Source organism: Clupea harengus, chromosome 9 (genome assembly GCF_900700415.2).
Source record: "Clupea harengus chromosome 9, Ch_v2.0.2, whole genome shotgun sequence".
In the NCBI taxonomy this organism is placed as follows: domain Eukaryota; kingdom Metazoa; phylum Chordata; class Actinopteri; order Clupeiformes; family Clupeidae; genus Clupea; species Clupea harengus.
In genome coordinates this window covers 10,989,788-11,002,281 of record NC_045160.1, presented here as the reverse complement: position 1 = coordinate 11,002,281, position 12,494 = coordinate 10,989,788, and the positions used below count along the sequence as shown (strand labels likewise).

General features: G+C 42.1%; 3 protein-coding genes across 3 annotated transcripts in view; all 3 read left to right on the top strand.

Annotated features, from left to right (window-relative positions):
- LOC105901365 (dynein heavy chain domain-containing protein 1) overlaps window positions 1-12,494 on the top strand; it is a 31,486-nt gene that overhangs the window by 11,963 nt on the left and 7,029 nt on the right. The window contains exons 21-32 of the mRNA XM_042708622.1: window positions 3,015-6,240; window positions 6,590-6,683; window positions 6,771-6,963; window positions 7,157-7,433; window positions 8,062-9,304; window positions 9,436-9,526; window positions 9,725-9,963; window positions 10,052-10,154; window positions 10,254-10,403; window positions 10,735-10,926; window positions 11,064-11,495; window positions 12,043-12,117. Of these exons, the coding sequence (XP_042564556.1) occupies window positions 3,015-6,240; window positions 6,590-6,683; window positions 6,771-6,963; window positions 7,157-7,433; window positions 8,062-9,304; window positions 9,436-9,526; window positions 9,725-9,963; window positions 10,052-10,154; window positions 10,254-10,403; window positions 10,735-10,926; window positions 11,064-11,495; window positions 12,043-12,117 (6,315 nt within the window). The remainder of the gene's footprint in view (window positions 1-3,014; window positions 6,241-6,589; window positions 6,684-6,770; window positions 6,964-7,156; window positions 7,434-8,061; window positions 9,305-9,435; window positions 9,527-9,724; window positions 9,964-10,051; window positions 10,155-10,253; window positions 10,404-10,734; window positions 10,927-11,063; window positions 11,496-12,042; window positions 12,118-12,494) is intronic.
- LOC122133167 (dynein heavy chain domain-containing protein 1-like) lies at window positions 5,310-6,716 on the top strand. Its single transcript, XM_042708704.1, has 2 exons — window positions 5,310-6,240; window positions 6,590-6,716. Exons 1-2 carry the CDS (start codon window positions 5,370-5,372, stop codon window positions 6,685-6,687), a joined length of 969 nt encoding a protein of 322 aa, XP_042564638.1. The 5' UTR covers window positions 5,310-5,369; the 3' UTR covers window positions 6,688-6,716.
- Window positions 7,164-9,371, top strand: LOC116221819 (dynein heavy chain domain-containing protein 1-like). The gene is made up of 2 exons (XM_031573334.2): window positions 7,164-7,433; window positions 7,528-9,371. Exons 1-2 carry the CDS (start codon window positions 7,343-7,345, stop codon window positions 9,306-9,308), a joined length of 1,872 nt encoding a protein of 623 aa, XP_031429194.1. The 5' UTR covers window positions 7,164-7,342; the 3' UTR covers window positions 9,309-9,371.

Sequence of the window (12,494 nt, the reverse complement as noted above, 5' to 3'; positions counted from 1 at the left end):
AAGTTGTGTTGTTTCAAAGCATCCTTCAATAGCCTGCTTATTGCATCCCGGAAATCTAAAACGGTGTTTCTTCCATCAGTTTGTTCTTAAAGAGTCTCTTTGTAATGTTCTAGCAAGACATTGATTAACCTGGTTTTATTTATAGTTTTCTTAACTCCAATATCTTCAAGCCTCTTGATGTACAACGACAGCTCAGAAAGTTTAAACATATGAGTTCCTTTTTTAATAGCTACATTCTTCTATGTACTCGATAAGCTCGACAAATGCTATTGACTTGTTCATTTTTCATCATCACATTTGTCAATTTATAACAGCACATTCCTCATATGATCAGTTTTGATGTGCGAAAAGACACGCTCAATCTGCGCCAAATTTACCTTTTTCTGCGTAGCCTCCTGGTACTGTAATGCGCCTTTGTTGGTGCTATTTTAATGATGTTGAAGCAAATCTTTAATAAAATATTACAGTCCTTATACATATAAAAGATACAAATGCAAATATGGTTTTAAATGGTGGTAAAATAACGGTTTTACCTAACAGATATAGCAGAATTACGTCTTTCCCGCCATCTTGGATGAGCGCGCGCACGGGCACAAGTCTTTTTGTCTGTTTTGCTACTTAAAGGAACATTTGTTTAAACTAGTGGATATCAAAAACAAACAAGAAAACACAAACATGCATAAATAACTGATTTATTACTTATTTGGTAAGCATTTCTAGGCAAAATAACCGTTTTGAAAATCGGACCACAGGTAACGCATATCTTGATTTAGGTCAAAACTTAATATCTCATTAAAACGAAAAAATTAGCAGTTTCACTTGGGCACCCCTTCTAATATCTTTTAGTAGGGTATAAGCTAATTGTGTGACAAATTTCATGCTTTTATCACTCTTGTCACGATCGAGCCTAAATTTTGCATTAAGCCACCTGACTATTAGGCCTGTATTCGCCATTCTCTTTTTCTCACTGAATAAGTAATCTATTCTTGGTTCATCCTTAATAGCCAACTAGTTGGTCTCAACCTAAGCTCACTGTTATATAATAAGTATAAAAAATAGAAAGTTTGTAGCCTCCCCTAATACGCTATCTAAATATGTCACTTATAAGGACAGAATGATTTTAGAATAGGTATTCTTACTGACAAACAATGTTTCATTGCTCAATGCAATGGCACAGCAGGTCCAAGTAATGGTAATTGTACTCACCCATGCTGCTAGTGGTGAATGGGAGGCAGTGCCCCTGTTCTAAAGTGGAAACTTGCTCAAGAGCAATGAGTGCATGTCAATCAGTGATACCTACATAGTATATCATGACTGATCCAACATAAGTTCCCTGTTCTAAAGTGAAGGATTACTTTCCATACAATCAGACTAAATTATGAAAATGGCCCACTACGACTACAGACACATTCATCCTTACGTAATAAACTGTAAATATCTCATTATTCCTTCAAAACAGGTTCCTTGTTCTAAAGTGAAGGCTGATCGTTTTCTAATAACAATGTAAAAAGGAATGTTATTTAAAAAAAAAAATTCAGAACATACGACATGCGTCCAAAGTACCCTACCACAGCCCTCCAAAGTAACCATCTTGTGTTTTTTGCAAGACGGAGAACTTTTCCAAAGCCTTAAGCCTCCATCAGGCTTTGACATATTTCTCTTGTGAGATTACAAGATGGACTTATTTGTAAAGTTTGTTTGTTGGAACAGTAAAGTTTGCAGGTAGAAATACCTATTCTACAACTATTCTGCCACTAAAGGTGACGTATTCAGAGAGTATATTAAAAGGTTATAAAACCTTCTATTTTGATCCTTGCTATATACCAGTGAGTTTAGGTAAAGACCAACTAGTTGGTTATTAAGGTTGTTGTAAGAGTAAATTAACTGGTTAATACTGGCCTAATAAAAGATTAATGGTGATTAATTCAGACCTTATTTGGCAATAATACAGACCCCAATTAGATAATGGCTAACATTTGTTCCCTTAAGTAAAGTGTTTCCAAGCCATGTGTTACTTAGTATCAGGAAATGTTTCTGCCAGTCAGGTATGATTTCGTATTGCACTGCCTCTAGAAACTGATGGACTACAAATGGATCAATCTCAGCTATAGGTGTTAAAAATCTACACCTACTTAGCAGACGTATGTATGTAGTATGGACAGTGTTGGGGAGCTTCAATGAACTACATGAAATTAAACTGGTAGTTTCACTACATTCTGCAGAAGCTTTCTGGCAGCTCGGTTACATTCATCTTTGTGTAGTGATTCAAGCAGTTTTTGTGTAAATGATAACTGAAACTACAAACAATTTTGCACCGTGAAAATTTTTTATTTTGACATTGCTTCTCTACTGTAATTGAATCCCCTGCTGCCAGCCCTGCTGCCTTTTTTCTTTCATCCTGACTGCTGTGAAGGCATGCCCAGGCAGCCACCACCACACACTTGACCTTTGTGCATGTGCAAATGTTCAGAGAAGTTGTTGCATGCCATTTTAGAAGTAACCTGGCTTACTGAGTAATCCTGTTTGGTGCAATAGGGTTACAGGTGTCTGACTGATCGACAAAGCTGACGTTCCTTGCACTTTCCCTTGAATAGTGGGGTATTTTATTTTTTGGTCAATGTATGACCTGTGAGCGAGTAGGCACTTTTTGCAATAAACTCAATTGAGTGGCATCTTTTGTATTATATTTTGTTTTAATTTCGTATCACATGTACATTGTAAATTTGATAATTTGTTTTACAAAGTAGTTTTAACTATTTTTATAAGTAGCTTTAGCAAACCAAACTAGATTTAGGAGGTAGCTTTGCTGTAGTTCAACTTCCAGTGTGAAGTAATTGGTAGCTTACAAAGCTATGGTTTCAAAGTAGCTTCCCTAACACTGAGTATGTAGCTATACATATTTTAACTGAAGACACTATTTGAAACAGCATCTGGTTGGTCTCACAAGGCATGACAGGCAGGTCTTACAAATGTTGGGCTTTAACACACTCGTGTTGATTTATTTCCTCTTGTAGTTGGAGAAATTCCATCCAGTGGACAAAATCTTCAGAGAGATGATTCAGATAATACTGAGTGACCCACGAGTGCTGAACATTGTACAGTACAAGAAGAATGAAAAGTCAACTTGCCCCTTCCAGGGGAACAGCTTGCGTCTGCTCATCATTGATGGACTGTCAACCATGGAGAAGATTTCCAGTGAACTGATCTATCACCTGGATACTCCACGCAGGGCATTTCCCAGGCTATACTTTCTCAGCGATGGCGAGGTGATGAAACTGTTGTCACTGCACCCCACCCCCACGACCCTATTGCCAGTTGTGCGCAAGTGCTTCAGAGGTGTGCGCTGGCTTGAAGTCGACACCAACAAGGACATAGCCAGTGAACAAAATGCTGCCCATCTTAGTAGTGGTCTAGAACTGTCAGACAGTCAATTGTGGGTTAATGGCGTATATGGCACTCTTAGAGAGTATGTACCGTTTCTCAGTCCTTTGGAACCAAACCTCAACCCCCTTGCCTGGTTTGTTCTTCTGGAACAACAACTGCAACAAGCTATGGAGCAGCAGATGATTAAATGTGCTATTGCTCATCAGATGTATGAATTAACAGAGCAAGATGGAGAATGCAATAGAAAAGTGAGTGAGAGGCTGCAACTTGACCCATCTCATCTTAGAATCTCAACAGGCTTTGTTGGAAATGAGGGGCAGACAGAGAAGAATGCCTTTAGTGACACGCCCACTCTAAGTGACCTGATTTGTCAGTTCCCACTGCAATGTATTTTGGTGTCAGAGGAAGCCACATGGTGTAGTGAGGTCCAGAAAACCTTCCAGAACACAAGCGGAGTCAAATGGGAACACATCAACGCCAGGTATGCACTGAAACTTCAGATCTTTTGTCGCGCTATCCAGGATGGGATTGTGGACTCCAGTGAGAGAACACACAAGTTCCATCACATGATGACATCTTTACGAGCTCTGGTTTTACTTAACATGAAACACTCCAATCAGCTGTCTCAGTTGATGCAGGTGAAAGGTGATTATGAATCGTCATTTGCGTGGCAGAGGCTAATGAAATATCACCTTAATTTACACGACAATCAAAATGTCTTAGACACTCAAGAGAGTAACTGCAATGCTGCAAAGTCATGTTATGTTGACATTTTGGGAAACCAGCTACCCTATGGTTTCGAATATGTAGGACCTGAGAACTGGATGATGGTAAGCACCCCCAGCACAGATCGGGCTGTCCTGGGAATCCTACTGGCCCTCACCAACTACAGATGTGGCTTCATCAGTGGGCCTTGCATGTCTGGGAAGAGAAAGACTGTGGTACACTTAGGACAAGCTTTAGGACAGCAGGTGGTCACCTTAAAATGTTACACCCTCACTCATCCATCTGTTGTTCACCAGATGTTGTTGGGTGCTCTGAAAACTGGATCATGGCTTGTGCTGGAATCAGTTGACTCTTTGACTCAGGGAGCTCTGTCGGAATTGGGACAGCACCTGTCAGACATATATAAGTCATATTTGTTGCTGCTTGGCAAAACCCAGTCAAAAGAAGACCTGGGGCACGGGTCAAAAGACAGGGTTGAGGGCACTGTTGGAGACATGCTCAGCAGACCTGATGTGATGGAAGGTCAGATGGTTTTCACAGGGAAATCCATTTTGGCAAAGCTCAGTTATGGCTGCGTTGTCATCTCATCAAATGGCTACTCGGCTAAGATGCCAGAGAATTTAAGAGTTGTGACCAGGCCTATCTCATTAACTATACCTGATCATAACATCATTATGGAGGTATTGTTTACCTCCCAAGGTTTCATAGATGCCATTTCAATTAGCCGAAGGTTATTGTCTCTCTTGAGCACTGCAAAAGACTCACTCTGTCTACCAGACACAGTCAGTGGTAGTCAAACATCCTGGCTTACGCTTATCAAGAATATCATAGCTGCCTCAAGTTCACACTTACACAAGTCTAAAGTAGAGGGATTCTATAGGGACAGTGTGGTCACAGAAGATGTCCAAAGACTTCTCAAGCCATCGGAGGAACTCAAGGCCTCAAGATTCAACAAGTCTGTGGCAATTGTGAATTCTTTGGCAGAAGAACTGGCAGTCGTGAAGGGGATCAATTCAGTCTTAACACCTGCTATTTCTGAACCCAAAAAATCGTCTCAATTCCGCAGGATTTTTGAGGATCTCTTTCCAACTGCTCGGTGCTTACCAGTCTGTCAACAGTTCAATGAAGAACGGGAGCAGTTCAGTCTAAAACTTGCCCTGACTGAAGAGCTTCAGAAAACAGGTCTTCACGCTGACAGTGGTGTGATTGCCAGTGCCCTGTCTCTTTTTCAGACCTTGAAGCTCTCTCAAGCAGTTCTAATGGTTGGTCCAGCTGGCAGTGGTAAAACCACGTGTTATCAAGCTTTAGCAGGTGCACTCCGCAAACTAGCAGCTAGGATATTGGAAGTTGTTGAGGATACTTCCAATGAAGGAGAAACCACTGACACAGACCTTCAGGACTCAACCTCCATTAGTTGGTACTCTGTTTATACAGTGGTCTTATTCCCCAATGCACTTCTTCATGAGGAAATCTTTGGTGCCTGCACTGAACAACAGTGCACATGGCGGGATGGGGCTTTCACAAAAGTGCTTAGAGACTCAGAGCGGCATGACCTGTCAGCCAACCCTTTCTCCAAACTGGGAAAAAGAAGAACGCTCATCCGTAAGATGAAATGGTTAGTTCTGGATGGTGACCCACTGGCTACACCTGGTTGGTTGGACAGGTTAAGCACACTTGGAAAATCGCAACCCTTTCTTTCTTTATCATCTGGAGAGAAAGTGTGGCCTTCAAGAGAAGAAATGAGGGTATTAGCTGAAGTTACTGACATTAGCGGTGCATCCCCATCTGCAGTGACACAGTGCTGTTTAGTGTACTTCTCTGGGAAAGACTTGTGGAAGTCTGTGTGGAAGGCTGAGATGGATTTTCTCTACAGGGAGCATACACTGGACCACAGCACCATGCAAATGTGGAAGAGCATGGCAGCAGACCTGTTTGCTAGGACGCTCACATTCATCAAGTTAAACGCCCTTACATCAGTGATGTTGACTGATAACAATGCAGCCAAAAATTCCAGCTATGGTGCTTCAGACGGATTGCAGGAAGTTATGTCTTTCATCAGAATCCTCAATGCTCTGTTGGACCAGTGCCGGAAGGGATATGGGTTGAAGTGTCCACCAAAAGAAACACAAGGTAATCTGCAGTTGAATTTATTTGATTGATGTAAATATATGACTGTTTAATACTAATTTCCAGTGAATGGCTAGAAGTTCACAAGCAGGAGAACAATATAACCAGGTTATCATATAAATTAATGTGTAGCGACAAAACAAGTTGTCCTTTTTGTTTTAATTTGGTTTTTCGCTTTTATATGGATATTTGCAGATTTAATAGATTGACCTTTATGGGTATTGGGTGGGTATAGGTACCAAAGTAGGAACCATGCAAAACTCCAAATTACTCTCCTTAGAAAAGAATAGTCTCTAATATATAATTTAAATACTTTTGATTGATGTTTTGGATTTTATTGGATTGTTTTTAGATTCACTGATTGCTTCCATTTCCACTGAGGTTTGTGCCAGAAACATGTTTGTGGTGGCCTACATCTGGGGCTTTGGTGGGCATCTACATCCTAGGTGAGAGTTTTACAGATAGAATGCAGAGCTCATGGTGTTTGAAAACTTTGAAAAGTTAATAATGTTTTGACATCTCTGTAATTTCAGACACTGGCCACAGTTCAGCCATTTAGCTCGTGAGTCACTGTTTGAGAGTCGTTACAAAGTGGAGTTCCCCCAAAAGGGCTCAGTGTTTGAACACTGTTTCAATCTCAGTGAAGGCAACTTAGGAGAAACTGGAAGTTCTCTTAGCTTCTCTGGTGGCAAAAGTCTGCAACACCCACACACAAATATCCACCAGGTTAGTGCTACGTTTTAAATTGATAAAAAATTGAATGATGTGTGTACATTTTACTACAAATATTTGTTGTCAATTTGGTGGTATTACCATATTGATAATGCTGACATTTTAGACATCAGCCTATAATTTGTGTATTTTATTGGAGCATTAAATTACAGAAAATTACATTTATTGCTACTCTGACTCCTTGTAGTATGAAAAGCATGCCTATTTGCTGGGACTGCTGCTGGATGCCAATCAGCCAGCAATTCTTGTTGGGGAGACAGGGTCAGGGAAGACCACTCTCTGCCAGTCTATACTCAGTCATGGTAGGCCGCACATCCGAGTCCCTGCAAGCCCTCTTCTTAACATCTCTAACCTGAGGAAAGTTCTAGAGAGCATGAGGCAATCTCCTGTGGAGACCATTGGGAAAAGCATGAAGCAGGCAGGATTGTTACTGTTTATTGATGACCTTCATGAGGCCCCCTGTGGTAAGTTTATGATTCTTTATGTTTACATTAAACAATCTGATTGTTAGCGTTTATTAAAAGTTCCCCTTTTCAATTCTCTCTCTATGCTGTATAGATGCGTCTGGAAAGGAATCGATGGCACTGGAAATGCTGAGACAATGCATTTCAAGGTGTGGAATTATGTCCACTGATGGTTATCAATTCAAATCGTTCAGGTCTGGAGCAGTTTGCTATTTTGGCACTTGCAGTATACCAGGGAGAGGAAGAAGCAATGGCAACAAAATATCAGAGCGGCTTACCAGACAGTTTTCCATTCTAGCACTACCAAGTTTGGAGGCTGATATTCTTTTTTCATTTCACTCCTCACACTTGCAACACTGGCTCATGGAGTTCCCATCTGCCTCCAGATCACCAGATATGGCAAAGTGCATTATATCAGCAACCCTCGATTTGTACCAGGCAGTGTGCAAGAATTTTTGTCCACGTACAAACAGGCCCTTGATTTTCTTTTCAGTACATGACCTTCAAAAGGTATTTCAGGGCATGTTTCTCTGGAGTCCACGTGCAGCTGTACGGCAGATTAACCAAAAAAGCTATTGCCTCAGAGCTGTTCTACCATGCTCTGCACAACCTATTTTTTCTCCAGCAGTGTTGGGTCCTGCTGCCAATGTGCTCAATATCACTCGCCTCTGGATGCACGAGTGTTTACGAACCTTCGGGGATCGCTTAGGCTCAGAAGAGGATATTCAAACATTTGTCAAGCTTTTAACAGAAACGTCGGAGGTACATTTCGGTAGAAGATTAGCTGTTGAGCCTCAGGCAGACGAAGTGGACACATCTAAATCTGCATGTCCATCACCACATGCAGGGTATGTAAGGGCTAACTCAACAGATTCAAATCAGAAACAGACAGAAGATTTGAGCTCGATCATAAAGCCCTTGAATAAGTCTGACTTGTCCAACAAAGTAGAATCTGTGGAGAAATCACTGTTCGGTAGCTCAGAGTCAGGTAGTGGAAGTGAAGAGGAAACATGTGGTGAAAAGCCTGTGAAGAAGCACAAAAAGAAAACCCTAAAAAGGAGAAGATATGTGGATAGAGGCAACAAGGCCGGTGACTTACAAGAAGATCAACCCAATACTAAATGTCACACTCCACAAATGCCCACTACGCTGAAACCATTGAAAAGCCCTGTCTTGAGGAAGCTTCATAAAACAGATGGAAAGCCAAACACTTATAAAGTACCAGATGACTCTGTACCTCCCCTCCAGTTACTTAAAGACATGGAAGCCACCATACACAATGCGACCTTTGGCCCAGAACTACTGGAGCCCCTCAGCTCCATCTCACAGCAGCATAATTTCAAACGCAACTCAGTTTACATGGAAAGAGATTTGGACATGTTAGTGCAACAGCTAGCTCTCACGGTGAAGAGCAAAGAAGAGGAGGAAAAAGCAGAGTTTAATGATCAGTGGACATGCACCGCCAGGTATGTAATACACAAACCAAGGGTGCGGCAGCTCAGTCACATTCTGCGTGTTTTGCTAATACATGGTGGACATGGGGCTCTCTTCCGTGCTGCCAAGGGCACAGGTCGCAAAACTACAGTGCGTCTGGCAGCCCTTCTGTCTGGGTACAAGCTGATGGAGATCCATGCGGGGAATGAGGGCAAGTTCAGGGAAATGCTTAAAGATGCTGGAAGCCTCAGTGGTGTGCATGGCATTAAAATTATATTTCTTGTCCACGAGAATATCAGTCAGACCGTTATGGATGAGCTTCTCATTGTAATGGCAAGTGGAACTTTCCCAGACCTCTACTCTGAAGACGATCTCAAAAACTTGATTCAGCGGATCACTTCGGTGAATCGACTAAAGGATGACCAGGCACTTGATAAGTGAGTAGCAATAATAATCCCCACTAGCTACGAGATGAATATCACTTTTGTGGATAACAACAAAATGTCAGAAAGATCAGGCTATTTGAACAAAACTAAGTTGTTGTTTCTATTTTCATTTTGTTTTTTAGATACTTCAGAAATATCCGAAGGAATCTTCATGTGTTCTTGCTCTTGCCCCCAACCAAAGATAATGCTGACGGAGCTGTCAAAGAGGCCTTTGTCCTGTCAGCACACATAAAAAAAGCTCTGAGTCTTTGTCATTGTGTAGAAGTCTACTCACCTTGGACGACTCAGGCTCTGGTTGAGGTTGCCTGTCACCAACTTAAAAACAACCCCCAGAACACTGACACTGAAGGTTAGTGTGTTTTTTAAATCAATTTCCCCCTTTGAGTTACATTTTATTTAGATTCAAATTAGGTTTACCTACATTTCTCACTAATCTCAGTATCTTCCCTGTTTTTTACAGTTGATAGAGACCCCTTAATAGCCAGCATATCTTGGGCCATGGCTTGTATTCATCAGTCGGCTGTGAGATATATGGCCAACTACCTCCCAAGCCTACAACCATTTACTTCTCAGACCTACATAGAACTAATAGCACACTACCTCCTGCTCTGTAGCCACTTGCAAAGCCAAGGCCAAGGTCATGCCAATAGGTGAGGTCGAAGAGGGAATTCATTCATTGAAATTAAAAATGGATAAATAATACTGATAATCCTTAAACCGTCCAATCTCTTTTGTCAGGATGGTTACAATCCTTTCACGTGTACAGGATATTGCTGACATTGCTCAAAAAAGCAGACAGCAAGTTGTGAATCTGAAGGTTAAATTAAATAAAACAATAAAGGTACTGTTTATCAATGTTTCAAAATGTTTATCAGTCTAAATGGTGTACAGAGGGTTAGGGCATAACAGGAATAAATCATTCTATTTTCTCTTTACTTAGCAACATGCACTGTTGCAACGAGCACATGAAACAGAACACACACTGTGTACCCGCACCCGACGGCACTCCAACATGGAGAGAAACCGCCTCACACTGTTAGAGGAAGAGGCTGACAAAGCCAACAAGCCGCTTCAAGAGGCTTTCATGCAGGTTAGTTACCAATAATACAACTGGCAAACAGTCTAGGACTCTTTCTTTAATGAGGTAAGCTAAGAGCCCCCCCCCCCCACACACACACAGAGGCATTACTGCTAATGCACTGTCCACTGTAATCTGTTGAAACCAGTTGCTGAGCTGTGTCCCCGCTCAGTTCTTGAGCTTGATGCTCCAACATACATTTCCCTCCATGTTCTACCTGTTTGCCTCACAAAAGCAAAAAGACAAGAGGAAACAACAGCAGTGAATGGCAAATAGAAAAATAACATTGACCTTTACTAATCTAAACTATATTTTACATTGTCATGGCTCTTTTTTTGTCTAGGTGAGCCAATTGTACAATAACGCAGTGAGTGCTCTGAAGATTTTAAGTCAAACTGATGTGGATGAGGTCAGGCGATACCGTTGCCCGCCAGAAGGAGTGGTGTTGATCATGGATGCAATATGTTTGCTCTTTCATCGCCCCAGAAATTGGGAAAGTAGCAAAAGGCTCCTGGGACAACCTAACTTCTTTCAGGTGAGACATGTTTAAATTAGTGCATTGTTAATTAATTAACAAATCATGAATATATGAATTAACACTAAATAAATAACATCAATGTAAGTCCCCGATATACTATTTTATGTAAAACTGAATTTATTTGTTACGTTTAGGAACTGGAATTTTTTGACCGCAACAGCATCGATGATGAAGTTTACAAGAAGCTCTCCAGCATCATCCGCATGCCAGAGTTCCAGCTTGATGTGGTGCGAACCAAGAGCCGCGCCTGCGAGTCACTCTGCGGCTGGGTGCGGGCGCTGTTCGAGCACGCCCGCCTGCTGCGCCGCATGGCCCCGCAGGCGGCCAAGAGGAAGATGATGGAAACGAAGGTGAAGGAATGCCGTGAGCACCTGCGGGAGGTCTGCATGCAAGAGGAGTTGGCCCAGGTGCGCTTCGAAGATGGGAAGCGGAAGGTGGAGGAAAATCGCCAAGAAACGGATGATGTGACAGCACAACTGCGCTTGATGGACGTGCAGGAGCGGGAGGCGACTAACACTGTGAATCAGACTGAGTTCCACATAGCTATATGGAATGCTAGAAAAAAGGTACAAAGTAAAATAATCAGCGCATACCATAGTATAATTGTGAAAACTGGGCTTATTTGCCAGGCCTTGCTTTAATTGGTACAGTTGAAAATCTTGCATCCATGGGTTTTTTAGTCTTGAGACTTGCAGCCTGTAGTGTATGCTGGTAGCACTAGGTTTTGCCCTCTTCAACAGTTCCTGCAGAAAAGACAAATAGCTGCAGTTGAACACTGAAAGGGCATCAGCCCCTTTGCAAAACCCCTGTGGTGTTGTATGTACACACCAGAACATGACTGCCCCTCAGATATGATAGGAAATGTTTTAGAAGGAGGAGCTCCATATACAACTCGAGAAATTTAAGTGAAAAAGATTATGGGCTGTTGACCACACTCCTTTGGAGGAGTGACAGACAGGAGATGAATGTCTGGATTCTCTCCTCTGTCAGGGAAACTCTATAGGACAGGGAGTCCAACGTCAGCCCCAGGAGCGCAATGCATTGTCTAAGAGCCTGTCTGTGAGACAGCAGAGCCTGTGTCTGTGTCCATCCAACTCCTTTTTGGTCGTGCAGGGGCTATGGGCCAATCAACCCCTAAGCCCACCTGCGGTGTGCTGGCTGTCTGGAGTGGAGAGGAGGAGGCAAAAGGTGGGAGGCTAAGAGGGAGATGGAGTCATTGTGATGAGTGGGAGCGAGAGCGGAGGCAGCTCCTCCTCTCAGCCAAGGGAGGATTGCATCCTTCTACAGCTATCTGGCTAGGGGAAAGCAGCATGAGGAAGTCAGATTCCATCTCTTCATTAATGGCAAAACCACAACAATTTAGAAATTGCCAGTATTTGCAACCTTGTCTAGACTCTAGATAAATGCATGTTGCAGACGAAGGAGGAGAAGAGTGAGAAAATAAATAGACACAAGGGCTAGCCACATCTCCTATCACTGCTATTAGCAAGAGTGGCTTCGGGAGAGAACAGCTAACAGAGTTCACTCTAAAATGCAGGAAAAAAAGTGAAATAACAAATAAATAC